The sequence below is a fragment of the Ictidomys tridecemlineatus genome, chromosome 6, assembly GCF_052094955.1.
Source record: "Ictidomys tridecemlineatus isolate mIctTri1 chromosome 6, mIctTri1.hap1, whole genome shotgun sequence".
Classification (NCBI taxonomy): Eukaryota; Metazoa; Chordata; class Mammalia; order Rodentia; family Sciuridae; genus Ictidomys; species Ictidomys tridecemlineatus.
This window is the reverse complement of record NC_135482.1, coordinates 107,336,615-107,364,397: the sequence shown is the minus strand read 5'-3', so window position 1 is coordinate 107,364,397 and position 27,783 is coordinate 107,336,615. Positions and strand designations below refer to the sequence as shown.

General features: G+C 42.4%; 1 protein-coding gene across 1 annotated transcript; it reads right to left on the bottom strand.

Annotated features, from left to right (window-relative positions):
* Positions 1-37: 37 nt before the first annotated feature.
* LOC120888382 (maestro heat-like repeat-containing protein family member 1) lies at positions 38-27,783 on the bottom strand. Its single transcript, XM_078015410.1, has 13 exons — positions 25,069-27,783; positions 22,221-22,337; positions 11,864-11,986; positions 11,390-11,542; positions 10,524-10,646; positions 10,099-10,178; positions 9,354-9,489; positions 7,192-7,281; positions 4,976-5,080; positions 3,338-3,435; positions 2,616-2,765; positions 1,546-1,700; positions 38-1,280 (listed from the first exon to the last, which is right to left on the bottom strand). Exons 2-10 carry the CDS (start codon positions 22,269-22,271, stop codon positions 3,430-3,432), a joined length of 867 nt encoding a protein of 288 aa, XP_077871536.1. The 5' UTR covers positions 22,272-22,337; positions 25,069-27,783; the 3' UTR covers positions 38-1,280; positions 1,546-1,700; positions 2,616-2,765; positions 3,338-3,429.

Here is a 27,783-nt window from a genome sequence, read left to right as displayed (position 1 = left end):
GAATCTCTTCGTGTGCAGTGACTGGTTCATGGGCATGAACTGTTGTGTGAGTCAGTACAAGAGTGCATGCTCCAGCACCCACACCATGGTCTATCTCCCCCCTCTACTGCTCTCGTCCTCTCAAAGGGATTAGCAGGGCTCTCAGAAACTGGTTAGTTTCAGTGCTCCATCACTTGGAGATTAGGCTTACCCAGTGGGGTCAAAAGGCTTGCTCTTGCCACCTGGAGACCCCTCCTTGGTGTAAACCACCATCTTCTGTGGGGAACGTTGCTCAATCACCCAGTAGAGGTGGCACAGCACAGACAGCAATAGTCGTGGGTATAGCTCCTGAACAGCCTCCTGGCATATGGTCTCTGAGAGCATCTCACATAAGGCACATGCTACCTGGGAAGGGGAAGGCAAATGGCCAACCCTGGGCCACCACCACTCAGACTCTCCCTTGGAAAGCCCAGGTTGCAACTCTGCCCTACCCCACAGCCATACAGCACTCTGATTCAGTTTGGAAACCAATACTCCTCCCTAGAGAAATGAGGGGACAATACATATACAATCTACTTTCTTTTCTGTTCATCTGACATTAGAAAATGAAAGGTAATAAGGTACACCTATGGTCCCAGCTAACTGGGAAGCTGAGGCAGGAGTATTGCTTGAGCCCAGGATTTTAGGGTAAGACAGGGCAACATAGCAAGACCCCATATCTTCATAAAAGAACAAAAAGAGGAAGGGAGGGAGGGAAAGACACAGGGAAGAAGAAACACAGTAAGGGAAAATGAGAGGTAATCCATTCAGCAGAAGATAAATTAGGGCAAACTTTTGTCTGTCCCAATTTATGACCAAATGCCTATCTTCCATTCCCCCGTGCCCACATTAGGCCTTCAGCAAAATGATCCCAGCATAAAATCAGGGTACAAAAAAAGCTGTTTATCCTTGCATGTCAATTTCCTTGTCCTGCCTTTCTCCAGTCCTTGGTATAAATATACAAAAAGGAGGCCGAAGTGCATCAATGATTCCAATGTTAACACTCTTCTCTTTGCTCTTCCCCAAAGCCTGCTTGGCCACTCAGGCCAAGCCCTTGGGTCTTCAGCTCTGCCCACAGGTTCCTAGAACACTAAGTCCAGGACCCCCTCCCTTCCTTTGCACTGACCGCCACAGGCTGGAAGGACATCTCCTTCCGTTCTTCTCTGGTGTAGGTCTTCTCCAAGATGCCCATAAGCAGCTGCAGAACATTTATTGTCGTTTCTTGCTGGGTGCCAAATGACTTCCACAGGGCCAGTTGGGTTCTGTAGGACCCAGGGAAAGCTATGTCACAGGCCCTGGTGATCATGCTCCTAGGACTAGTTTATTACCAGGCCCATGAAAAACCACCAGTTCTCAGGGACTGGAGGGAGTGAGACCCAAGTAGACAGGCCAAAGAACATGACTGGGACAAAACAGAAAGGAGGGAGACAGAAAGCACCCTAGAGGGGTGATTTTTGTTGTGTTTGAGGTGGATGGGGAGAAGATCTACTGAGCAGAAGACTGTGCGCCTGGACGATGAAGAGGTACCTATCCCAAGGCAGGGGTTTGTTGAGCAGCATGGGCACCACGGTGTGGGTGTTGCTGCCTGCTAGTGAGCTCATGGCCTGTAGGGTTTCCTCCTTTGTGCTGGGCTCCAGCTGAGAGTTGAGCCGTTCAAGAATGCACTCCACAATCTCCTCGATCTGCAGGGAGAACCAAAAGTCTCCCTAACTCCTTCCTTTCAGCTTTTGTCCCCTACCAATTTAAGTTTCCCCAAATTCAAGGGGTCCTTTGTTGTAATCTTGCCAGTACTCTGCCAGGGGCCATACCAGCAGGTGCCACAGAATGAAGTTCAGAAGTACCAATCCAGATGCCTGCCCACAACCCCAAAGCCTACAGAGGAGCCTACAGAGGAGGTTCCTTGTTTACTCAGGAGGGACCAGACCCTCTAGGGGAAAGGCAAAAGCCCTAGGGACACTTCAGTGTTCCTATCCCAGGTTTTGACCCCCAAAATTGCAGCAATGGTTGGCATTGGCAGTAGTGGGACCACAGGCTCTACCCTGTTCCTCAGGTCCCTAATACATGGCCTCTGGAAAACCCTTTTAGTATAGTCCATGCATCCCTATAAAGTCTATATAGAAGGAACAGTGACCCAGGTGACCTCATTTTAAAGTCCTTTTCAATAAAGAAGGAAACAGATTTATATGCAAAACCTTCCCATTTGTACATGATAGCCTAAAAAAAAATTCAAATGTCAGAATCATTCCACAAACTTGCTATTTTGCAGTCCATTACTACAGGGAACCAAGGTAAATGCTCCCAACTGTATTTCTTTCTACTATTGAGTCCTCCATATGCCTACACCTGTATACATCTCTGTTGTTAACTGTGGAGCCAGAAGCCACCTGTCCAAGAGAGGAAGCAGAGCTCACGGGAACCAGAGGGAAAAATCCAGTCCAAGGATACAAGTTGTAGGTGAGTGAACTAAGCCAAAAAAAAAAAAAAAAAAAAGGGAGGAGGAGGGGGGATTTGCGTGAGGCCCTTTAGCTAGTTAATAACAGAGAAAGGAAAGAAGCCAGGGTTCCTGTTTTCAGGAGCCTGCCACAGCTCCACACTACCTTTAGCATGTCTCTTCCCCGTTCTTTCATAACTGCACTCATTAGCTGGGCTGCAGCCAGAGACACCTTGGACTCACTGTCAGTTAGGTCATTCACGGCTGTCAGCACAAGGTTGGTGAGCTGGATCTGGGTGAAGTACTCTGCAAATGCCTGAAACGAGGACATCAGTCTGGGCAGGCCTCCTGCCTGATAGGTCTTGGGATGTCCTTCCTGGTCATGGAACAAGGGAGAACCCCGCTTGGGAGCAAGATGCACTTTTATCCTTGGCCTGTATTACTTGCCCAGCTCCTAGAGGACACTTAAACTGGAAACAGAGTCTTTGGGGATCTGAAGGAGAAAACAGTGAACTCCAGGCAATGTGGGACTCAGAGGTAGAGGCTGCAGAGACTCAGCAGTGGCAGTGAGAGGCTGGAGGTCACATCATTAGTGACATCTGTTCCATGTTTGCATTGGGCATACACATTGTTTACAAAGTATCAAAATAAACGCTTCTGGGATATGAGCAATCAAGAAGAATTAGTATCCATGATGCTCCAAGGAAAGCATGTTGTTGCTCCCAGAACTGTGCCTTACACTGCATAGGCAATTTCCCCCAAATAAAACATTTACATCCAGCAACTGAGAAAGAAGGTAAGTGGGATGAGAGTCCTACCCAAGGGGTTTATAGTACAATGTAAGTGAGAGCCACAGCTCTTCTGATTTGTCTCTGCTCCCCTGCTTACCTTGGCAATTCTATAGGTGTTGTTATAGAATACATTGGCACTATAGACCTCATTTTTGTGCTCTTCTTCCCACAAGCCTTGTTTTTTCCTTGTCACCTCTGAAACAAAGAAACCCAATTCCACCTCTCAGATGCCAAGAAGATTTCTTAAGCTCCCCTTTCCCACCTTTCAGGGATCCCAGTCTAACCCCAAACACTGAATTAAACAGCCATCTTTGAGAGATGCATGTCCCATGGGGCTGGGAAAGAGGAATGGACATTAAAACAAGGAATGCTAAGAACTAAGGTCAAATAAATCCCTACTTTGCCTGTGTCAGACAGACACAGAATTGGGTAGAAACTGGTGGAAAAGAACTGTTTCCCAAGCAGTTAGTTTATCCAAAGAGGGGCAAAATATCTGCAAATATTGGAGCAGGTTTTTCAGTTAGGAACTCAGGTGAATTCTTGGCTTTCTCTCTTCAGGAACAGAGCAAGTGGGGATGGCTAGGCCTAAGTGGGAGGCTGGAGCAGGAGTGGGGAGAGAAGGCTCCCCATACGCTTTTGCTGCTGGAGGATACAGTAGAGGTTGTAGACAGCCTGGGCAGACAAGAAGCAGATGTTGTCCACTGGGTCCTGACAACGTATGGCCAGCAGCCTTACCAGGCACCCCAGCCAGGTAAACTGAATTTCTACCTAGGTAGGAGAGTTGAAAGTCACAGTTAACCCAGCCATTCCTTTAGTCTGGGTTATCCCAGGAAAATGACTAGGAAGAAGAGATCCATATGCCAGAGACTAGGTGAAATGGACATGAATTGAAGGTATAACTCAGTGGTAGAGTGTTTGTTTAGCATGACAAGGTCCTGGGTTCCATTTCCAGCATATATATGAAAAATATGAGACAGACATATATGTGTGTATATATGTGTGTGTGTGTGTGTGTGTATATATATATGTGTGTGTGTGTGTATATATATATATATACACACACACACATATCCATATTCACATACATATATGTGTGTGTGGATTATGTACACACACATACATATGACATGAATGAAATTGACAGATGAATTGGGGCTATAACACTATACAAGGTCACAGTTTTGGAATAATCTTAGATTCTTCCCTATTGTTTGCCTCTTGACATCCCACTCATTTTTCATGCCTGGCTAAATTGCTTCCTCTTCTATAAAACCTACCTTAATTCCTCTCAATCATTTGTGTTTTGGTATTTTTCCCCCACTACATTTGATTTATGTACCCATCATCACCTTCTATTTCAGTCTGTTCTATGCACACCTCTCTCTTTCAGTGGACTGTAATATTCAAGAGGACAGAGAACTAGACATCCACTGGAACGCCTAGGCATGGTGCCTGACATCCAGGTAAGCATTCAGTGATTACTTGTTGAAAGATGCAGAGTGAACCAGGTAGAATGGAAATGAATTGGTGGAGGAAGAAAAAACAACAGATGCTGGTGAGGAAAGGAAACAGGGAGAAAGGAGAAAACAAGATGGTGCTCTACAGAGAGTACAATAAGGAGTCAGGAGACAGAAGGTAAGGCTGGTGACTGAGGCCAGATGATAAGATGAAATTTAGCATAGAGGTAATCAGAGGGAGCACCATGGCCCAGGCTCCAGGGCAGGTACCCACTCACTTCAAAGTTATTCATTTTCGCAGTGAAGCCAAGAATACGAGCAGCACACCACATGGCCCGTTCCCGCTCACTGTCCTTCAGGGAGTTAAGCCACGTGTTCAGTACCTACAGGGAGAAGAGAATGGAAGGAGAGGTCTGATTAGCTACATTCCAGAACCCAGAAAGGCAACTTGGAGTCTGGTTTCCACAAAGTATCACAGCCATACTTCTGAGAGCCTGACTTCTATATGTGAGTCTGGCAACAGAAACCTTCATTTTCTCAGGCCCCAATATTTTCCCAATCTAGATGCTGGAAATCTCCCCACTGTAGATTCAGGAAGATGGCAGAAGTGAGGTAGGTAGCAACTCCAAATCTCCTCAAAACACAGAAAGGAGGCAGCAACTAAAAGCAAAATTGAGAACTGGGTGACAAAATAAATGCTCTAAAATTTGATACTTCATAGACTGAGACCTGGAAAGACTGCAAAATAGGTTACCAGAAGAGGAAACAGAACTCAGAGTGCCCTAACCCTGTCCTTTGGATAAGGGGAGAGGGGCAATAAAGAGAGAAAGACAGGGCGGGAGAGTAGATATTCTCTTAAGCTCACCCACTTAAAAACTGTTGTAAAGACAGACAAAATTTGAAGTGCATAAGACTGCTTAAAACAGCACAAACAACTTAAAACCAAATTGGAAAAGAAAGCCTTCAGGGGCAGCCATATTATGGAGCCCAACAGCAAACAAATCACAATGGCATCTTCCCACACCCAGACAGCTCTAAATTAAACTAGAAGGAATCCCCCCTGCAGTGGCCCTCTTAAAAATCCAACCAGAAAGAACTTCTAGAAGGACCACTACTAGTCATAAATCTCAGAAACCCCATCCCCATGCCCCTCACTACAAACAAGGGGAACGGATTGGGGTGGAGGAGACCTGGGCCAAGGGAAGTCAGCCCAGGGAAGACTATTCCAAATAAGTCTTCATTTGAAAGTCATGAAATCTTTTAATTATATAAATCTTTAATTTACATAATTTATTTTATAAATCTTTACATAATCAAAATCTTCAATTATATAAAAAAGAAACCCTGAAGTTTAAAACAAATAAATCAAAATTCTGTCAATTTGCCACTATAAACACAGAGAAATAATTACCTCAAATAACTTTTAACAAAATATTATGACAATACCCCCTTAGTTTCTATATTCTGACAACAAAAAAGAACCTAAGCTTCATAGGAGAATGGGGAATAGAATATTCAAAAGAAGGCCAAAGTATCACAATGATATTAACATCAAGTAAGTCATATTAATAAAAAAGACAAACAATCAAATTCAAAAATAGATAAAAATTACTTGAACTCGCACTTCATTCCTTTGAGCCAAAACATGGTCTCACTTGGTTACCAAAATGACTTGTATAGTTTTCATCTCAGAGAAAACAGAGGTCAAGACAAATAACTCTCCAGGGCCATATATCTAACAACAGGACCAGAATCTGGAACTGCATATATGAAAGCCGGAGCCCGTACTTCTAACCTTTATATGAAGGAGCAGAGAGCAGCTGGTTGAGAAAATGGTTCTGGTAGTGGGTAAAAGGGAGGAAGGAAGTTTCTCCTCCACAGGCAGACTAACATCATTTGGACCCTAGCCCTGATCCCTGCCTTCCCTCTAACACTCTACACCCAACCTTCCTCCTTGGTTCTACCTCTTATACTGCGCCCACCCCTGGCTATTCTGTTCCCAACTCAAATGGCTTGACAAAATTCATGTCTACCTAGACTTCAGACTGTGACCTTATCTGGACATAGGGTATTTGCAAATGTGATCAAGTTGAAGTGATTGCTGTCCTTATTAAAAGAACATACACGTACAAGCGTACATACACACACACTCACACACACACACACACACACACACAACACACACACACACACACACACAACACACACATAAAATGAGAGAGAGAGAGAGAGAGAACCTGCTCTGCGAATGAAGGTTAGAGGCAGAGATTAGAAAGATATGTGTTCAAAGTCAAGGGATACCTACGATTGCCAGGAAACCAGAAGCCAGGAGAGAGACATGAAACAGATTCTCTGTTGGCACCTCCAGTAGAAGCCAACCTTGCCAGCAACTTGACTTGGAGTTTTTAGCCCTTTGAAGCTAGACAGTTAAGGTACATTATAAGGTACCCCTAGGAACAAAGACATCAACATTCAAGGGTTCCTTCCCACTGACCTGCAAGCAGACATGGATCTGAGTGGCCTTCTCAGTGACGAGTGCTTCCATTACTCTTCGAAGAGATTGTAAGGTCTCCCTGAATAGTTCCTGAGGAGGGAAGAGGGACTCAGAGCATTGCAGAGCTATCAGCTCCTCTAACTTCCAGTTGACACTCTTTTTCCTCAGGAAGCTTTACTTGCTCAGTTCTGCCCCACAAGTTTACCCACATTTCCAAGTGCCACTTCCTGCAACTTGGATAATTCCTTTGCCATATGCACAAGAGCACACATCAGCCTGGTATGCAGTTACTCCTAGTGGGCTGGAAGCTCTCTGATATCACAGCCTACCCTGGAATTCCTCCGCTCCCTGTTCTCCATGCTAAGCTCCTTCTGGGCCTCTGCTGGCAGGGGGTGCTACCTCATTCTGCAGGGTCCAGGAGGCCAGCTGGCTCCAGGGGAAAGAGAGCCAGACTACCAGTCTGCAGGGTAACTGATTCACAAAAACTGGGACAGTTACTCCTTCTTGCTCTGTAGTGGACTCAGTGGCTCTGACCAGAAATACTAATTCTGCCTCTAAGCCAAAACTTAGTGAAGAAAGTAGGTTATCAACCTCCAAAGGCTTCTTACAAGATAGTTGTATACCTCCAAAATGAACAAGAGGAGAAATGAGAAGGAAAGGCAGCTCTCTGTGTAATGAAGTATTAAAAAGAAATCTACCTCCAGATTAAAGCCATTCCTACTGGGCATCTGGGATTCCTAGTCAGTCTTGAGCAGGTAAGCCTAGTCAAAATGCCCTCCCCACCCTAACCAGAAGTACATGAGGAAAGCCTTATGGGAAGATCACTTGGGGAAGTCCATGGCACATCTCATATATACCAGTTATTCCTTGAGAACTAAAGGAAATATGAACTAAGAAGGATCCTTGAACATTTGATGAGAAGACTCATAAATTTATACAATTAAAACATTAATTCAAAAATGAAGGTAAATTATTTCTATCTAAAATAATTTACAAACCAGAATCTTTATACCCTGCCAAAACAAACATGAGAAAAGGATATTATTTTCAGATGTCTAAAGGATTATTAATGTTAACTCTCATGTACTATTTAATTTTAGAAGTTATCTAAATATATACTTCAGATATTCTCTTCCTTGAAAAAAAAACAAGTAAGAACTCATGGGATTTGGTCTCAGGAGCCATATAGGAGAGAGGCAGAGGAAGTTTTTTTTTTTAAAAAAAAAAGGCTAACGTAAACAAACAGACCAACTGATCCTAAAGGAAACCACTATAATTCAGGAAAACTTTCTTTTGAAAAAAATTCTCATCAGTCGGGTGCAGTGATGCACACCTGTAATACCAGTGGCTCAGGAGGCTGAGGCAGGTGGATTTTGAGTTCAAAGCCTGCCTCAGCAATGGCAAGGCCCTAGGCAAGACCTAGCCCTAAATAAAATATTATAAAGGGTTGAAATGTGGCTCAGTGGTAAGGTGCCCCTAGGTTCAATCCCTGGTACCAAAAAAAAAAAAATTGACTGGGCATGTAGCTTTGTAGGAGAGTGCTTGCCTAGCATGTGTGAAGCCCTCAGTTCCATTCTTAGCCCTGAAAAACATACACACACACACACACACACACACACACACACACACACACACACATTCTTACTATCACTCCAAAATTCAAAAGACCATGGCATCAATAAAATAAGACTAGCCAGTCAAGATGAAAGAATAATCAAAGACTACAACAGAGTTCCTAGGAGTGGAACAAAAATGCAAATTTAAATACTGAGCCCTTTCTCCCTCAAAAGCCCTATAGGAAATGAACTCAGATCTCTTATTACTGAGATTCCCAGGAACTTATTTATCTAAGGGTTTTTAGTAAATTATATGTGAACCATCCAGCCTGGTTTCAATCATATGACAGTTATAAAGGGAAGAACCAAGCAAGTATTCACCTTTGGGCCTTTTAATAAAAGGTGAATAATGAGTGACCCAAAAGTGAAAGTAACTCTCATGGGTAGAGTTCAGGCTGCCTGACCTCTAATCTCTTCTTCATAAGAGGTCTTCTTTTCAGTAATTTTGTTTTATTAAAGGCAGATTTTTTTCATAAAATGCCAAAGTCTATACTCTCATCCTTTTGAAAATAAAAAAGAAATAACAAGCAACAAAAAGTTAATTACCACATTGGCCTGGCCCTCCTTGGGACTAGATGCTTCTTTCCGTATGACGTTGGAGGATGGCAGGGACAGCACACTCTTGAAGCATGTTTGAAGCACCTCTACTGTGTTTTCTGGTTCTAAGAGAGGCTTGAAATTCCTAAGATCCAGGATGAAGCAAAGATGCAACCACTGAATGTCAGGAATGACAGCTGAAGGAGAAAAGGTATAATAATACAGAGAGAGATGGTAGAAACAGGGTCAGGCAGGAGAAGGAATCAAGAGATACCAGAAGAAGAGGTAACTGGAAGAGGAAAAGGGAAGAAATGATAAGGTAAAGAGGATCAGGAAGTGGAAAGTGAAGCATAGACAGAAAGCATGCCTGACAGAGGCAAGGGCACCTGATGATTTGGGATAACACACTTTTCTGTCCCCCAGATGTTCTGAGGGAACTGAAAGGTCAGGAATAGACCTAGAAGTGTTTAGTTAGGGACAGCCCAGAAAGCAAAGGAAGTCTGGGGCAGAAATGACAGCAAATACCTGTAGAAAGGAAGCGGCACTCTCTGCCAGGTGCTCAGAAAATCCCTCCCCAAAAAATCCTAACAAAAGAAAATGACATTGTCTGGTAGATGTCTACTACTTCCAGAGGACCCCTATACTGGAAGCCACCACAGAAAATGAGAGAGGGGTAAGGAGGGTTAAAGAGATGAAATCAAGTCAAGAAAGAGTCAAGGAATCAAAAAATAAAGAACAGATGGAACACTGTTACCTGAAGTCAGTGATGATGTTCATGGCCGTCCGTCTAATGGAGCTGGAGACACAGTTCACTGGCTCCTCCCTGATTAGCTCCTGTGACAACCACCCCCCACCCACAGAGACCAAAAGGATCATGAGTACTTTTTCTTACCATTCTCTTCCTCCTCCACCCTGGGCCATACTCACAAGAGGGTTGGACCTAGAACCCTCAGGGATTTCCAACAACCAGATTCTGATGGACAGCACCTCTCCCTATTTCCCAGCCTTCCCACAGTACTCACCCCTACCTGGAGGACAAGAAAGGTTAAGATGAAAGTAGGAGAAAGAAACTGGGCTACTATCTTCCAGGTCTAGCGAAGGAGCCTTCCAGTAGTTTCCTGGGGACCCATACACCTTCCTCTCCTGCCTCTACCCCCATTTTCCTTGAGTGCTACTTACCACCATGAAGGATATAATTTCTATTTTTTGGGGAATGTCATGTTGCAAGGTGATGGACAGGTTGCTCAGGATGACTGTCACACGGGATAGAGCATTCAAGAAATCCACCTTCACGTTGTTATCCTAAACAAAGCAGCATGCAAACAGACTACCCCTAATAACGACAGGAATTGTCCTGGGCCCTGGGAGACCCATCTGCAATCTGGGCATAAGGAGCTAAGCATTCATAGCCTCCCCTAGACTGAGTCCCTGCATGTTCTCTTGAGTGCAGCTAAGAAGAGGCAAAGCCTGTGACAACCCCATAGAAGGAAAGGGCCACCCTCACACCAGCCCCCTGAAACAGCTCCCTCTTCATAAAACTCTTAAATTTTTCAATAGCATAGTATTCTTCTCTCTCAAGGGAATGTCTTTCCACTGAATATTGTCTTCAATATTCAGGTTGTCCAGCTGGATGGTAGATGGACAGGGAATGGGAAGTGCTTGTCTCTAGCCTAGAGACACACACTCTAGACAAACAACAAAGATAGGAACCCCACTAAATGCTTCTTTCCATGACTGTGTTGGAAAATTAGGCATTATTCTTCCCTTCAAAGGAAAGGGCAGGGAGAAGCCCACAGGCATGCCACACAGCATGTCAGTGGGGAAGGAGACAGTTTGCAACCATCCTAAAATGACTACACTCTCCTCTAGTCAGTAGTTTCTCAGTGGCAGGATAAAGGAATATGAAACGATTGAAATGGAAACAAAACAGCAATAAGAGCCCCACCCACTGAGTAACACTGTAAGCCAAGCAAAGGTTCCTTGCGGGGGAAGAGAAAAGAAAGGAAGGGACAGGATGTGGGTGAAGGACAGGAATCAAGAAGTACCTTTTCCACAATGCAGTTGTGGTAGTGCTGTAGGACTGAGGCCAGGATATTATCCAAATGATGGAAGATGGCTCCCTTGCTCTCTAAGATAATCTTGCCATAGCTTAAGTAGATGGTGCTGCATACCAGCCCCCACTCCCTTTGCTGATATTCCTGTAGGGGAAAAGGGAAACTTGCCTTCTCTTAACCTTGTCCTCTTGCTTCATGTGGACACTGAGGCCAAGAGAGGAAAAGATTGTGCAGAGGGCCCCAAAGGGAAGACAGAGCTGTAGAAGGGTCAACTTGGTGGAGTGGGGGGATGAGTGGTGATAGCAGATCCTGAGACATGGACATAAGAGAGCAAAGAAAAGGACAGAGAAGATAAAACTTCCCTAAGGTTAAATACAGGCTTTATAGTTGAATCACAAGGCAGGGTAGAAGTAGAGAAATTGTGGTGATGCGGGATGCTGGTAGAGCCCATGGGAATGTCATCACCTTCATCAATTTGAGAATGGATGATGTGTCTTGGTCCATGAGTGTAGTACTATATTCCTTCAGCTCATCCAGAGTTATCTTCAGATGTCCCAAGGACACGATGCCAAGCGCCACAGCAATGCCCTAAAGCAGGGACATGCCACAATTACCATGTGCTGAGCACCTCTACTGTGCTTCTCTAGAATCAGAAATTTAGAGAGAGAGAAAGGGAGAGGGAAGGGAAATGTGGTCCTTTGGACTTGCACTGTTCAAAATCCAGACAGAGAGCCAAACATTGTAGCAAGAAGTGATTTAAAAAGCAATTAGAGCCAGACAGGTGCACACCTGTAATCCCAGTGGCTCAGGAGGCTGAGTCAGGAGGATTGCAAGTTCAAAGCCAGCCTCAGCAATGGCAAGGCACTAAGCAACTCAGTGAGGACCCGTCTCTAAATAAAATACAAAAACATGCTGGGGATATCGCTCAGTAGTTAAGCACCCCTGGGTTCAATCCCTGGTACCAAAAGGAAGAAAAGCAACTGGAGAGGAAACTTCTATGCACTAGTAAGTCAGAGAAGGGTTAGTTTAAGTTGGGAATAGAAGAGAAGTACAAACTTGAGGTACATTATCAACAGGATTAGTAGCTAATTAGAGAAAATGGAAGTGGGAAACCTTATAGACAATGCTTTCAGAGAATGCCAGACTCATGTAGGAGAGTACAAAACAGCAGTCACTCCAATCAGAATGGGCAGAGGGAAAAGAAGAGAGGAGAAAGTGGATTCTGGATGCTTTGTATGTAACACAGTGGTAAGACAAATAAGAGGAAATAGTGTAGCTGGAAGCATTTATCTGGGAACTGACCATGTAACTCAGAACCAGAAATTTGAAGGAAAGCCTGGGAAGTCTGTGCCAGGAACTGTATATATGTACATATTTATTAGTACTGGGAATTGAATCTAGGGGTGCTTTGCCACTGAACTATATCCCCAGTTCTTTTGAGACAGGAGGTTTAGCTAAGTTGCTGAGAGTCTTACTAAGCTGCTGAGGCTGACCTTGAACTTGTTATCCTTCTTCCTCAACCTCCTGCATCACTTGGATTTCAGGGTATGCCACCATATATATGACATTATGATTCATCTTGACATAATTATAAAAGCATGGAATATAATTTGCTCTAATTCAGTCCCAAAAAGTTCCCTTTTCTCTCTTCTCCCTACCCTGTTCCCTTTCCTCTATACATCATGGTGAGATTCACTGTGGTACATTCCTATATGTACATAGGAAAATCAGGTCAGATTCGTTCCACTGTTCTTCCCTTATCCCATCTCTCCCCCCTCCCCCTCAATCCTTTTCAGCTACTCTATTTATCTTTTATTTTGATGGAATCTCCCCTTTTTCCTTTACCTTTTTTCCCCTTATTTCTGAGTATCACAGAAAACATTCTACCTTTGACTTTTTGAGTCTGGCTTATTTCACTGAGCATGATAGTTTTCAGTTCCATCTATTTACCAGCAAATGCCATAATGTCATTCTTCCGCATTGCTGAGTAATACTCCATTGTGTGTGTATGGGTGTGTGTGTGTGTGTGTGTGATATTTTCTTTATCCATTCTTCTGTTGAAAGGCACGTAGATTGCTTTCAAAGCTTGACTATTGTGAATTGTGCTGTTATAAACATCGATGTGGCTGCATCACTATACTATGCTGATTTAAGATCTTTTGGATATATACCAAGGAGCAGCATAGCTAGGTCATATGGTGGTTCCATTCCTAGTTTTTAAAGAATCTCCATACTGCTTTCCAAAACAGTTGCACTAAAATGTGAGCTCTCACCAACAATGTATGAGTGTACTTTTCTCCCTACATCCTCACCAACACTTAATAGCATTTGTATTCTTTATAATTGTCTGGAGTTTTAATTGGCATTTTTCTAATTGCTAGAGATGTTGAACATTTTTTTCATATATTTATCAACCATTTGTATTTATTCTTTTGAGAAGTGTCTGTTTAGTTCTTTTGTTCATTTATTAATTGGGTTATTTGGGAGTTTTTGGTATTTTTTATTTCTTTATATGTTCTTGATATTAATGCCCTATCTAATGAGCAGGTAATGAAGATCTCCCATTCTGTAGGCTCTCTCTTCATTGTTTCCTTTGCTGTGCAGAAGCTTTTTAATTTGGGCCTACATTTTCTTCTAGCAGTTGTAGAGTTCCTAGTTTAATTTCCAGGTCTTTGATCTACTTTGAGTTGACTTCTGTGCAGAGGTCAAGTTTCATTCTTCTGCATATGGATTTCCTGTTTTCCCAGCACCATCTGTTGAAAAGGTTATCTTTTCTCCAATATATGTTTTTGGTACCTTTGTCTAATATCAAATAACTATTTATATGGGTTTGTCTCTGTGTACCCTGTTCTATTTAATTGGTCTTCATGTCTGTTTTGGTGCCAGGACTATGCTGCTTTTATTACTACCGCTCTGTAGTATATTTTGAGGTCCTACATTGTGATGCCTCCAGCATTGCTCTTTTTGCTCAGGATTGCTTTGACTATTTGGGGTCTCTTGTTTTAAAATTGCTTTTTCTAGTGCAGGGAAGATGTAATTGATATTTTGGTGGGGACTGCATTGCATTTGTATGATACCTTTGGTAATATGGCCATTTTGACAATATTAGTTTGTCTATCCAAGAACGCAGGACTTCTTTCCATCTTCTAAGGTCTTCAATTTCTTTCTCCAGTGTTCTATAATTTTCATTGTAGAGGTCCTTCGCCTCCTTAGATTTTTTTTAAGTTATTGTAAATAGGATTGTTTTCCTGATTTCTTTTTTCAGCAGACTCATAGAGTATAGGAAAGTGATTGGTTTATTATGATCTTGTATCCTGTTACTTTACTAAATTTATCACCTCTAGACATCTTCTGGTAGTGTTTTTTGGATCTTCTAAATATAGGATGTCATCTGCAAACAGACAATTTGAGCTCTTCTTTTCCTATTTATATGCTCTTAATTCCTTTCAAGGACTATGTTGAATAGGAGTGGTAAGAGTGTCTTTGGAGACACTGTTTTTGGAGAAAATGCTTTCAGTTTTCTCCATTCAGTATGTTGTTGGTTTGGGGGTTTGTTGTCTATAGCCTTTACAATGTTAAATTCCTTCCATATCTAATTTCTCTAGAGTTTTAAATATGAATTGGTACTGTACTTTCAAATCCTTTTTCTGCATTTATTGAGATAATCAGGTGATTCTTGTCCATAAGTCTATTTATGTGGTAGATTTATTGATTTGCATTTATTTATTTGCATACATTGAACCAATCTTGCATCCTGGAATGAAACCTACTTGATCATAGTACACTATCTTTTAAATGTTTTGTTGTTGTTGTTGTTGTCTGTATGTTGTTGTATCTATGTTCATCAAGGATATTGGTTTGAAATTTTCTTTCCTTGATGTGTCTTTGTCTGGTATTGGTATCAGGGAGTTAATGGCTTCATAGAATGAATTTGGAAGTGTTCCCTCCTTTTCCATTTCATAATAATTTGAGGAGGATTAGTATTAGTTGTTCTTTAAAGGTCTGGTAGAACTAGCTGAGAATCTGCCCATTACTGAGCTTTTCTTTGTTTTCAGGCTTTTGATAGATGTGAAGCATCTGTTTTCTGTATCCTCCCAGTTCAATTTGGGTAGATCATGGAATTTGTCCAGATCTTCAAGATTTTCTAGCTTATTGGAGTAAAAAATTCACAGTTGTCTCTGATGATCCTTTGGATTTCAACAGAGTCCTTTTTCATCTCTAATTTTGTTGATTAGTTTGGGTTTTAACAATTTTTTAAATATTTTTATGTTTTATTTTTTAGTTGTAGTTGAACACCATACTTTTATTTATTTATTTATTTTTATGTGGTGCTGAGAAGCGAACTCAGGGCCTTGCACATGTTAGGCAAGTGCTCTATCACTGAGCCACAACCCCAGCCCATGGGTGTTTATCAATCTTGTTTATCCTTTCAAAAAACCAACTCTGTATTTTTTATTCTCAATTTTATTGATTTCAGCTCTAATTTTAATTATTTCCTATCTTCTACTGATTTGGGTGTTTGTTTTTTCTTCTTTTTCTAGGGTTTTGAGGTGTAATGTTAGATTATTTGTTTTTTTTTTAATGTATGAACTCAATGCTATGAACTTTCCACTTAGAACTGCCTTCATAGTGCCATTTTAATATGTTGTATAACTATTCTCAATTTTTAAAATTTCTCTCCTGATTTCTTCTGCTACCCATTCATCATTCAAAGGTGTATTATTTAACCTCCTATTGTTACAGTGATTTCTGTTTTTCATCTTGTCATTGATTTCTAATTTCATTCCATTATGATCTGATAGGATGTAAGGAATTATCTCTATTTTTCTGTATTTGCTAAGATTTGTTTTGTGACCTAAATTCTGATCTATTTTAGAAATTATTTCATGCCCTGCTGAAAATAAGTTTAGTCATTGATGAATGAAATATTTTATAGATGTCTATTAGGTCCATTTGATTAGTAGGATTTTTTTAGTTCTGAAGAATCTTGGTTTATATTTGGATGATCTATTTAGTAATGAGAGGTGTGTTGAATGGTTTGTTTTATGTATGTAGATGCTCTACTGTTTGAGGCATAAATATTTACAATTATTATACCTATTGTTGGACGATTCCCTGAACCAGTATGAAGTGACCTCTTGTCTCTTCTGATTAATTTTGGCTTGAAGTCCACTTTGTTTGATGTGAAAGTAGCTACCCCTACTTTCTTTCAGCTACCATTTGCATGGTATCTTTTCCCATCTTTCACCTTCAGTCTTTGTCAGTGAGTCTCCTGCAAACAACATATTGTTGGGTCTTTCTTTAATTTTAATCCAACCTGCTAATCTATGTCTTTTGATTAGAGTTTAGATCATTTACATTCAATGTTATTATAGATATGATTTTTATTTCCTGCCATTTTTATTTATTTCAAATATTTAATTTAGATTTGATTTCCTTTGATGATTCTTCAAGTATAATTTATTCCTATACTGGTCTTCATTTTTATTTTTCATTTCTTCTTCATGAAATATTTAATCAAGTAGGGTTTGTACTACAGACTTTACAATTATGTATTGTTTTTAGTCTCTGTGGGAGGTTTTATTTCATAATTTTGTTGGGTACAAAAATCTTGGTTGGGCTGAGCATGGTGGCACATGCCTGTAATCCTAGTGGCTCAGGAGGCTGAGACAGGAAGATCATGAGTTCAAAGCCAGCCTCAGCAATGGTGAGGTGCTAAGCAACTCAATGAGACCTTGTCTCTAAATAAAATAGAAAATAGAGCTGGGATGCAGCTCTGTGGTTGAGTGCCCCTGACTTCAGTCCCCAGTACCAAAAAAAAAGAGACACTTGCAATCTTTATCCCTATGATCATTCAGAAACAGTAAAATATAAATAAATATAAAAAATGATTATATGCTTTGTCTCATCCAAGACTTTGAAAATATACTTTCAAAATGGTCTGATCTATTCTTGGAAATCTGGGAATAGAACCACCTTTAAGTCCTTTGGGTATAGTCTGAGGAAAGGGATAGCTGGGTCAAATGGTGGTTCTATTCCCAGATTGACCAGCTATCCCTTTCCTCAGACTATACCCAAAGGACTTAAAAACAGCATACTACAGGTACACAGCCACATCGATGTTTATGGCAGCACAATTCACAATAGCTAAACTGTGGAACCAACCTAGATGCCCTTCAGTGGATGAATGGATAAAAAAAATGTAGCATATATACACAATGGAATTTTACTCAGCATTAAAAGAGAATAAAATCATGGCATTTGCAGGTAAATGGATGGCTTTGAAGAAGATAATGCTAAGTGAAGTTAGCCAATCCCAAAAAAAAAAAATGCCGAATGTTTTCTCTGATATAACGAGGCTAATTCATAGTGGGGTAGGGAGGGAGAGCATGGGAGGTATAGATGAATTCTAGATAGGGGAGAGGGGTGGGAAGGAAAGGGAGGGGCAGGGGATCGGCAAGGATGGAGGAATGTGATGGACATAATTATCAAAAGTACATGTATGAAGACACGAATTGGGTGTCAACATACTTTATATACAAACAGAGATATGAAAAATTATGGTATATATGTGTAATTGTATGAATTGTAATGCATTCAGCTGTCATTTTTCAATTTAAAAATGGTCTGATCCCTGCTATTGCCCTTCTTGGACTATTCCCTGAAGACCTTAAAAGAGCATGCTACAGGGATACTGCCACATCAATGTTCATAGCAGCACAATTCACAATAGCTAGATTGTGGAACCAACCCAGATGCCCTTCAATAGATGAATGGATAAAAAAAATGTGGCATTTATACACCATGGAATATTACGCAGCACTTAAAAATGACAAAATCATGGAATTTGCAGGGAAATGGATGGCACTAGAGCAGATTATGCTTAGTGAAGCTAGCCAATCCCTAAAAAACAAATACCAAATGTCTTCTTTGATATAATGAGAGCAACTATGAACAGAGCAGGGAGGAAGAGCAGGAAGAAAAGATTAACATTAAACAGAGACATGAGATGGGAGGGAAAGGGAGAGAAAAGGGAAATTGCATGTAAATGGAGGGAGACCCTCATTGTTATACAAAATTACATATAAGAGATTGTGAGGGGAATGGGAAAATAAACAAGGAGAGAAATGAATTACAGTAGATGGGGTAGAGAGAGAAGATGTGAGGGAAGGGGAGGGGGGATAGTAGAGGATAGTAAAGGTAGCAGAATACAACAATTACTAATAGGGCATTATGTAAAATTGTGGATGTGTAACCGATGTGATTCTGCAATCTGCATTTGGGGTAACAATGGGAGTTCATAACCCACTTCAATCTAATGTATGAAATATGATATGTCAAGAGCTTTGTAATGTTGTGAACAACCAATAAAAATAAATAAATAAATAAATAATAAAAATGGTCTGATCTATTAGTGATGCTTTCCACTGAATTTTCTATTTGGTTCTGTTTCAAAATCTCTATTAAAGTGATCTTTCACTTCCTGTATTTTCTAATTTTACCCCTTATGTCTTCTTTTAGCTCTCTGAACAATTTAACTGTGAAATTTGTAAATTCTTTCTCTGACATTTCTCCACTGTGGTGTCAACAAAGTCAATAGTGTGTCATGTCGTGCTGTTTGGGAAAGTTTTTACTCTTGCTTTTTCATATTGCTTGCCCATCTATTGGGATGGTTATAACTTCTTCTTTTAAACAAGGGACCCCTTTGTGAGCTTTTTTTCTCTTAAGAGTTCAAAGCCAGCCTCAGCAATGGTGAGGCATTCAGCAACTCAGCGAGACCCTGTCTCTAAATAAAATACAAAATAGGGCTGGGGATGTGGCTCAGTGGCTGAGTGCCCCTGAATTCTATCCCTAATAACTCCTTCCCCACCAAAAAAAAAAAGTTAAGAAAATTCTTTTTGAATCTGGCTTTGGATTTCATTAGGATTTGGCACATTTAGAAGACATCTGTCAGTCTTTGGCGCTGGATCCCTCCACAGATACTGGGACACAGGGGCCATTCTCATAGTTGCTGTGGACCTCCCACCAGCTAGTTCTGGTTTGACAGCTCAGGGACCTGTGGCTTGCTACTCAGAGGGTGCAGTGTCTGTTGATTATTTCTATTGTGTACAGTAGTTCAGGATGCAGAGTTCTTGGCTTTCCTGATTACTGTGGGTCACTATGTACCCATTCCTCTCTCACAGGATCCTTTTCGTGGTAGAGACTGGTGGCCATCTATAAGCATAGGTCCTGCAGTTGTGGATTCTGTACAGGTGATCTGTGATGTAGACACATTCTTCTTGGCCAACATAGCTCACTGAGATACTGTCTTTAGTACTGAGTAAAGATATTCAGCTGGTTCACCTGGGTTCCAACTTCTCCTGCCCCAGATTGTGAATGGTAAGTGTTGATTCCCTCTGCTCAATGACTGAGGCATGGTCCAGCCAGTGTCCCAAACAGTGCCCTAACACTCACCAGTTGCCACCATGGGTCAGGCTGGGAGCCCAGTCAAGCAAGAAGCCATCACTCTCTGCTGCCTTGGACCCAGGCAAATTTCTGCTTTGACTGACCTTCTACTGGCTATGGTAATGATCTGGGCACCCTTTCCTTTAAGCTTCCTAGGTTACTCAGGCAACTTCTCATCATGGCCTTCTACAGGCTGCTGCCACAATCTGGAAACCATCCCTATATGCCACTAGATATCCAGGAAGCTTCCCTCCAGGACAGGGCCCATGCAGACTGCAACCACAATCAGGGGAACAGTCCCTCTAGGCACAGACAACTTCTCACCATTCCTCCCAACAACCTAAGCAATCCTGACTGCTCTCCTTTCCTCTACTAAGACCAAAACTGCTTTGCCACTTGGATTTGAGATCTCACTTCTCACAAATTGCAAGCATTCTCTGCTCAGTCTGTGTCCAGCTCCCTGGCTCCTGCAGAAGCTATGCAGAGTGATGGACTGAGTAAGCACTTCTCGGGCCAGGCTGTTCCATCCTACTTCCCTTGTTGGCAGTGCAGAGAAGGAGTCTGAACAACTTTCAACTAGCACTGACCCCTCTACGAGTTATTTCTAGATGGATCCTTAAGAGATCCCACTGCATGGGTACTTAGTCCCTCTCATTTAATTTGTTGCTATCTAGAGGTTGGAAGAGGCCACATTGATTTAATGGGGTGACTGGTCAGTTGTGGGGTCACAATCTAATTCAAATCCCTTTGTCTCATGGCAGACTCTTTTGATTTAAGTGTTTGCTTTCCCTAGATCTCACTCACAAGGATCACTACCAATATAGAGATACAGATGCCAACTATTTACCAACCAGCTAGTTATTTTGCTCTTACTATAGGTGGAGCCACCATTAAGAGGAGGCAGAATGGGAAACAGAGATCAGGAACCCTTGCCCCAGAAAAGAATTATTGAGATGTATAGACCATTGACCTCCAAACAGATAAAGGAAAATTTTTTCCTAGTTATGAAACAAGGACTACTTGAGCATATTGAAAGGGTTCTCTTGAGTCTCTCTTCTCAGGTCCTCCTTTAGCTATCAGCTTCTACTCATCATGGTCATTGTCATCCATGCTCATTTGCCCATATCTGTACTTAAGTTTGTGCCAGCCTTACCCATGTTATCTCAATGGTCCTCACACTAAGGCTTTGATGTAGACATTATCATCCCCATCTTACACACAGGGAAGTATAATGGCTCCCAAATCCAGATGTCCAGCCCAGATCAGAGATCCATTGTCTCCTAGGCTACTAGATCCTCCTATCTGGCTATACCATGGGGACCCCAACGCCTTCTGTCAAAAGTCAACTACATCAGTTTGCTCCCTCATTTTCTCCTGAATTCCTCACTCCCACCAAAAATACTACGAATCTCCCAACTTGGGACACCAGAAACCCAGGAACCATCTGAGGCGTTCACCTTGCTCTTATCTTTATTCCCTGCATCCTTTCTGTTCCCAAGTATTGGCAGAGGATAACTTTCACTTCCCTGTCAAAGAACTCTGCATTCCAGTGCAACCAGAAAACGACTGCTCTCCAGACATGCCCCAAAGTTCTTTTCTCTCTCCACTCTCAGCTTGGGGAAAATTATCCTGTGGGAAGACCTGCTTCCCTCCAACTACACTATCCCCATCAGCCCAAGCAGCAGTAGTCTCAACCACCACCATGAGCTCTTATTAAGGTTACTCTGTGAAGCAACTGGGGAGGCTGAGGCAGGAGAATCACAAGGACATCCTCAGTATTTTAGGGAGACCCCTCCCCCAAAAAAAAGAAAGAAAGGAAAAAAATAATAATATTGGTGGAACAATTGGCAATTTTTGAATTGGGTCTAAAAATTAAATAATGATACTATAGCAATGTTAATTTCCTGATTTTTGATTTTTCACTGTGACTGTATCTGAGAAAATTTTTGTTTGTAGGTAATATACACTGAAGTATTTAGAGGTAAATGAGCATCACACAATTCCCTGAAATGATTAAATATGTATGTGTATAAATACATATATATGAGGAAAAGAGACAGATGATAATACAAAGGAAAATGTTACACTTTGGGAAATCTGAAAGAAGGATATATATAGAAATTCTTTATACTATTGTTTGGTTTTCTTTGATAAATTTTCTGCAAATATGAAATTATTTCAAAACAAAAAGCTTTTACAAAAATATCTTAGGAGGAAGGTACCATCGCCTCATTTTACAGAGGAACAGAGAGATTTGGCCATTTACCCAAAGGCACACACCTAGTAAGGAGCACGACTGAGATTGCAACTCAGGTAGTCTGGCTTTTCCTCTCTAAAATGAAAAGTGTTCCCCTTTTGCCAGGGTCCTCTGCCTCACCTCTCTCTCCTGCAGTTCCTCATGGGCACTGTTCAGGATGGATGAGAGCATGGTCTTCACCAGCTGAAGATTCCTTGAGGTCCGCAGGGTGAAGCCAAAGAATTTATATAGGAAAGCCTGCGATGGATGGGAGGGCAAGTCATCAAAGTTTGGAATGAAGTTGGAGTAACCCAGGGAACAGTCATTTCAGAGACAAGAATTGTCAGCCAAACCATTCTCCCCTTCTCTCCCAACCTCCCCACCAGCCTTCTTGGTCCTCAGGGTCAGGGTGCAAGTATGGATAAGATAGCAGTCTCATAGTACAGGAGCTAAAGCTGAAGGGAAGAAAAGTTGTATATCTCATTTATCAGTCTCTTAGGGAAGGGAGCATCCCATCTTAAGAAACTCCCTGATCCACAAACTTCCCACTTCCATGTGGGGAATACAGTTCCTTAAATTTGCATGTTTAAATCAAAATTGCATAATGGAAGGTATGTTTTCTTTCTTTCTTTTCTTGTGTCTGTGTGTGCTTGTATGTGCTGCTGGGAATTGAACCCAAGAACTTGTGCATGCAAGGCAAGCACTCTACTAACTGAGCTATATCCCCAGCCCAGTAGGTATGTTTACATAGTATTTCTTCCTCCCTCCTATACAATCCAATGATCTTTATCCTTGCTTACTAGGTTGCCCTATTCACTTTGGATACCCATATTTATGTGCTCCTCTACTTTCCACCTTCGTGTCTTTGCATTTCCTATTTTTTTCTATCTGTACACTCTTCCCCTACTCTTTAAAATGCTGTCTCATTCTTCTTTCACTCATGTTAGCCCCAAGCCTTCCATGACCTCCCCTTAAGGTCCCCTCCAGTGCACCATACTCTTCATTTCCTTAAGAATCTCATCAGTCACTAGCAATCCTGCTCATGTATTTGCTTGGTTTATTCCTGTCTCTCCCCAACACAGATCTCTGCCCAGAATAAAGCTCAGATGCATTGTCTATCTTGTTGGTCACCAGTGCCTATGCAGAGCCTGAACAGCATGCATGCAGATGTCCTCCTTGATGCCTGAATGTCTTGCCAGAACCTCTTCCCCACTCTATCCTGTGCTGTTGGCTCCCTTGAGAGCACTTTCCCTGTGACTGGCTGCAGGCCAGTTTCTGCATGTAGACTTCTCCCATCATTCCCAAGGTTAATATGGGCCTCTGTGCCCAGTAGAGCCTTGGAGTTGCATTCCTCCGTCTTCTTATATAGTCTCCTCCTAACCATGGAAGCCTGAAGCTAAGAGCAGAGAGACAGGCAGGGACCAAGGCACAAAGCCCCCTTGCTTGCCTCTAGGCAGGAAAGACTCTGCAATGCAATTTATACCAAAGACTTTCCATGAGGCTGGACCAGGTCCTTGTAGGGCTTCTGTCCTTCCCCATCTAGCTTCCTGAACTCTACTCCAGCTTCTCCCAAGGGTACAATTCCCACCAACATGATAGATCACTTACACAAGACTCTTAACACCTCAGTCTCTGCTTCTATCACCTAACTTAAGGCACTGATTTTAGTTGGCAATTACTACTCATCTTCCTCTGCAAGGTGGCCCATCTTCCCAGTTTGCCCAGGACCAAGGCCTTTCCTGGGCTTTCAGTGCTAAACCTGGGACTAACCCTAATGAAAGTGAACAAATTATATTTTATATTATGCATATGTGCAAATATGTGACTACAAAATCCACTGCTATCTATAATTGTAATACACCAACTAAAAAATACCTGGGACAACCACAAGGAAATCAAGATTGTGGATCATCTCCAGGAAAGCTGCTTTGTCCCTCTTCATAGGCCACACATTCACTCCCCTCTGCAGATCAATCCCTCAAGTAGACATGGTTTCCTAAAGACAGGACCTGTCTTTCACATGAGGAATCTGGGCCTAACAGGGCTTGCTGCATTGTGGGTACCTAGTACATATTTCTAGTAACTAAATTTGTAAGATAAGAATTCCTGCTCGTGTCATGTTGCATCCCTGAGCCACCATCCACAATGCAGTGCACCTTGTAGGTGCTTTGTAAATATTTGCCAATACTTAGGGTCCTGGAAGTGAGGCAGGTGTCTTGTCTGGAGACTCCTAAGCTGAAATAAAGTATTGCTCAGGGAGAGGAAAACAAAATCAAAAATCAAAGAACTTAGATTCAAATGCCAGTTGTACAACAATCTGCTTAGGACTATAAAACCCCTGGATTCTGGGTTGTTTAGCCTTTTGAGATAACAAAGTATCTTCTCAGGAACCCCATGTTTGCTCTTTATCAATCCTCCTAGGATGTAGAGGTTATTTTTGCCATTTCCCAAGTGGGCGAGTTAGATTAAACAGGTTAAGACACATGATACCCAGAACACTTCAAACAGCCAGCCAGAGTCAGGACCCAGGCCTTTGCCATCGCAGACCCAAGCACCATAAGGGAAAGGTGCCCCACTATCTCAATCAGCTGTGGATCCTAACACCAAGCACAGTCCTCAAGCCATGTGCTGCATCCTCAAATAGTTTGAATTAACTTGCTTAAGTTTGACTCTATGGTCAATAATCTTTCCATTGCACCCAAGTACCATCTCTATTCTGTTCAGAATTGCTGGGAGGTTCCATTAAGATAACAGAAAATAAAGCCTAAAACACTAAGCAAATGTGAGATACTTTCATGCTATTGCCATTCCAGGGTGATCTTCCCCATTCCTCAGTTCTTCGGGACTCAGGGATACCACTTTACTCTTGCTCCCAAGACCTACCCTTCTTGAGCATTTCTATAGCCCTTCCCACCAGGCTCCTCCCCTACCCCCACACCCCCACCTGCTTCCCTTACAACTCTCACCCCAATCACACACACATACCTACCTTCTCCTCCTCATCATTAAAGTAATTTATCTTCTCCAAGATGGTTTTGGCGAGTTTTTCCAGCCAGTCATCATCATTGATGGCCACTAATGACTGACCTGAAAACTGAGAAAGAGGAAGGGAAAAGAGAGCCACAAGGAAAGGTGGGTAAGTTTTTCTGCCTCATAGAAGTGGGGTGAGACAAAACCAAGAGTCAAGGGCACTCTCTGGAAACACAGAGAGAAAAATTAAAAATGGGGTCTGGCTTGATCGAGGACTCAAGAACAACACTAAAATAATGGTCATGACAAGTCATATATGAAGCAGGCCCTTCCAGGTCACAAGGCCCTCTCCTTTATCATCCTATTGAACTGTGTGAAATAGCAATGATCATGTCCAGGTTGCAGATGAAGAGGCAGTAGTCTAGGGGAGGCTAAATGACTTGCCCAAGGACACACAATCAGGGGTCTTTCCTTGCTCTTCACCAAAGGTTGGGCCTTGTGGGGACATGAAAAGTGGGTCAGGGCTTAAGAGTATCATCAGAGGCTCCAATATGGAGACCAGGCAGCATGAATGGCCAGACAAAGGTTCCCTTGGTCATGGAGGTTCCACGATTGTAGCCTTAGCCATGGTGTTCCCAGATCCTCTCCTCCCCTAGGATGCTGAAGAGGGAACCTCACTGGGTGGAGAGAGGTGTCTCTCAGGGAGGGCCTCACATGGAGGAGTCTTTCCTCCCACTCCTTCTGATTCAGGGTCTTCTCAGTATTATCTGGAAAAGATGACAGTAATGGTGCCCACCAGATCAGAAGGCCCCAGTCGGGGAAAAAAGTGCCAACATCAGAACATTCTACCTCTCGTCTCACACTCACTACAACCCAGCAAGACAACTGCTAGCCCACTTCATGAGGCCCCAACAGATGGGTGACATCCCAAAGGTCAGACACCCATAGCTGGTCAGGACACACAATCAGGGGTCTTTCAAGCATGCAAACCTGGGTCTGTCTGAAAGCCTGTCACACTCTCCCCTAACCCTCCACCAACATGAAGGAGCAGTAGTCACTCTGGAACTCTAGAGATACAGAACTCTGAACTAGAATTTGCATCACACATAACATCAATTAGGCGAAAAGCAGCTATTCTCACACTTCCTCAACCCTAACCAGATCCTTCCTATTCCTTGTGACTCAGACCCTTCTGGAGTTTCCCCCACTGCCCCAGCTCCATCCCTCCACACTCCCAGCACACCCCTCACCATCCAGGATCTGCAACATCTGGGGTATCTCCTTCTTCCAAACCTGGCCCACATCTGAGTTGATAACAGGATGCAGGGAAGTGATAGGATGCAAGGCATATAAGAGCCTTAAGGAGCTCACACCAAACTCCTTTTCTCTGTAAGGCTTCAGGGAAAGCAACTGAGAAACAAGAAAAGCAAACAGGAGGCAGAGAAAAAAATTTAAGAGAAGGAAGAAAATTAAATAAAACCACAGAAGGGTATATCTGAAGCTGAGACCTTCCCCACTTGTTGAACATGTTCTCCAAAATGCCCTCAAATAAAATCTCTTCTGCCATGACTCCTGGGGGCCAAATTGGCCCATTACTCTGCTAAGACCCCACTGAATCTGTAGGTTCCTGTTGATACACTTATTACACTGATCTGTAATGACTAGATTATTGTCATTTGTCTCCCTCATTACAACTGTGAACACCTCAAAGGCAGGTCTATATCTGGTCCCTCCATCCCTCCAAATATTCATAATGTCTGTCACAGTGGTGAGCAGACATGGATACAAAACGCACTTATTGAGAAAAATGACATCCAGAAAGGCATGTGCACTTATCCAAGGTCAACAGAAATAGGTTTGCCATTGAGCCACAGAGGAGTCAGGTCAGGCATTTTGCATCTTCAGTTCCCAGGCTCCATGTCCTACCACTTAAGCTCCAGTTCCCTCTTCCATGCTCTTGGCCAAGACTGCATCTCCCAGGGACTGCCATGATCCTTGGCCTTACCTCTTTATTCCATATCCAGCATAACACTTAGAATAGAGTAGTTCTCAAACTATTTAGGGATGACTAGATGGATGGACAGACAGATGAGTGATGGTGTGTGGATGAATAGATGGAGGCAAGAATATTCATCCCAGCATCACTTACCACAAGATAGGTCAATAGTTTCTGAGGGGAGACGACCTGGTTAGCTGAGAAGATAAAGGAAGGGTACAGAGTCAGTGCACTGGCAGCCACCATCAGAGCCACACAGGAGGAGAAAATGCAAAGTGGAGAAGGAGCATCAATGCCAGTGCATTGTCACAATGCTTGTGACATTTTTGACTCAGAAAAGGGAAAAAGATCAAACAGTATATTCAATTTAAAAATAAAAATAATAATGTGCTGAATGACACCCTTACCCCATCCCTAACTCCACCAGGACTACAGGTCAGAGATGGGGTAAGTATGGGGTAAGTCTCCAAATCAGGGCCAAGGAAAAACAAAGGATCAGAAATGCCTGTGGACCCATGACTTTATAATTAACCAACAGTGTTTTCACATCTCGACTCCGGTGCTTCAAAATAAAGGCTAGTGGCAGGAAGAAACTGTGTCCAGGGCTGCTTCTCTTTCAGAGGAGGCCCCTTGTGGATCATAAGGGGCCAAGAGGTCTCAGGCTGTTGCCCCGACCCTCTGCTTTCTCACTCATGCCTGGGCCAAGTCCCCACTGCAGCCTTGCCCACATCATAGTTC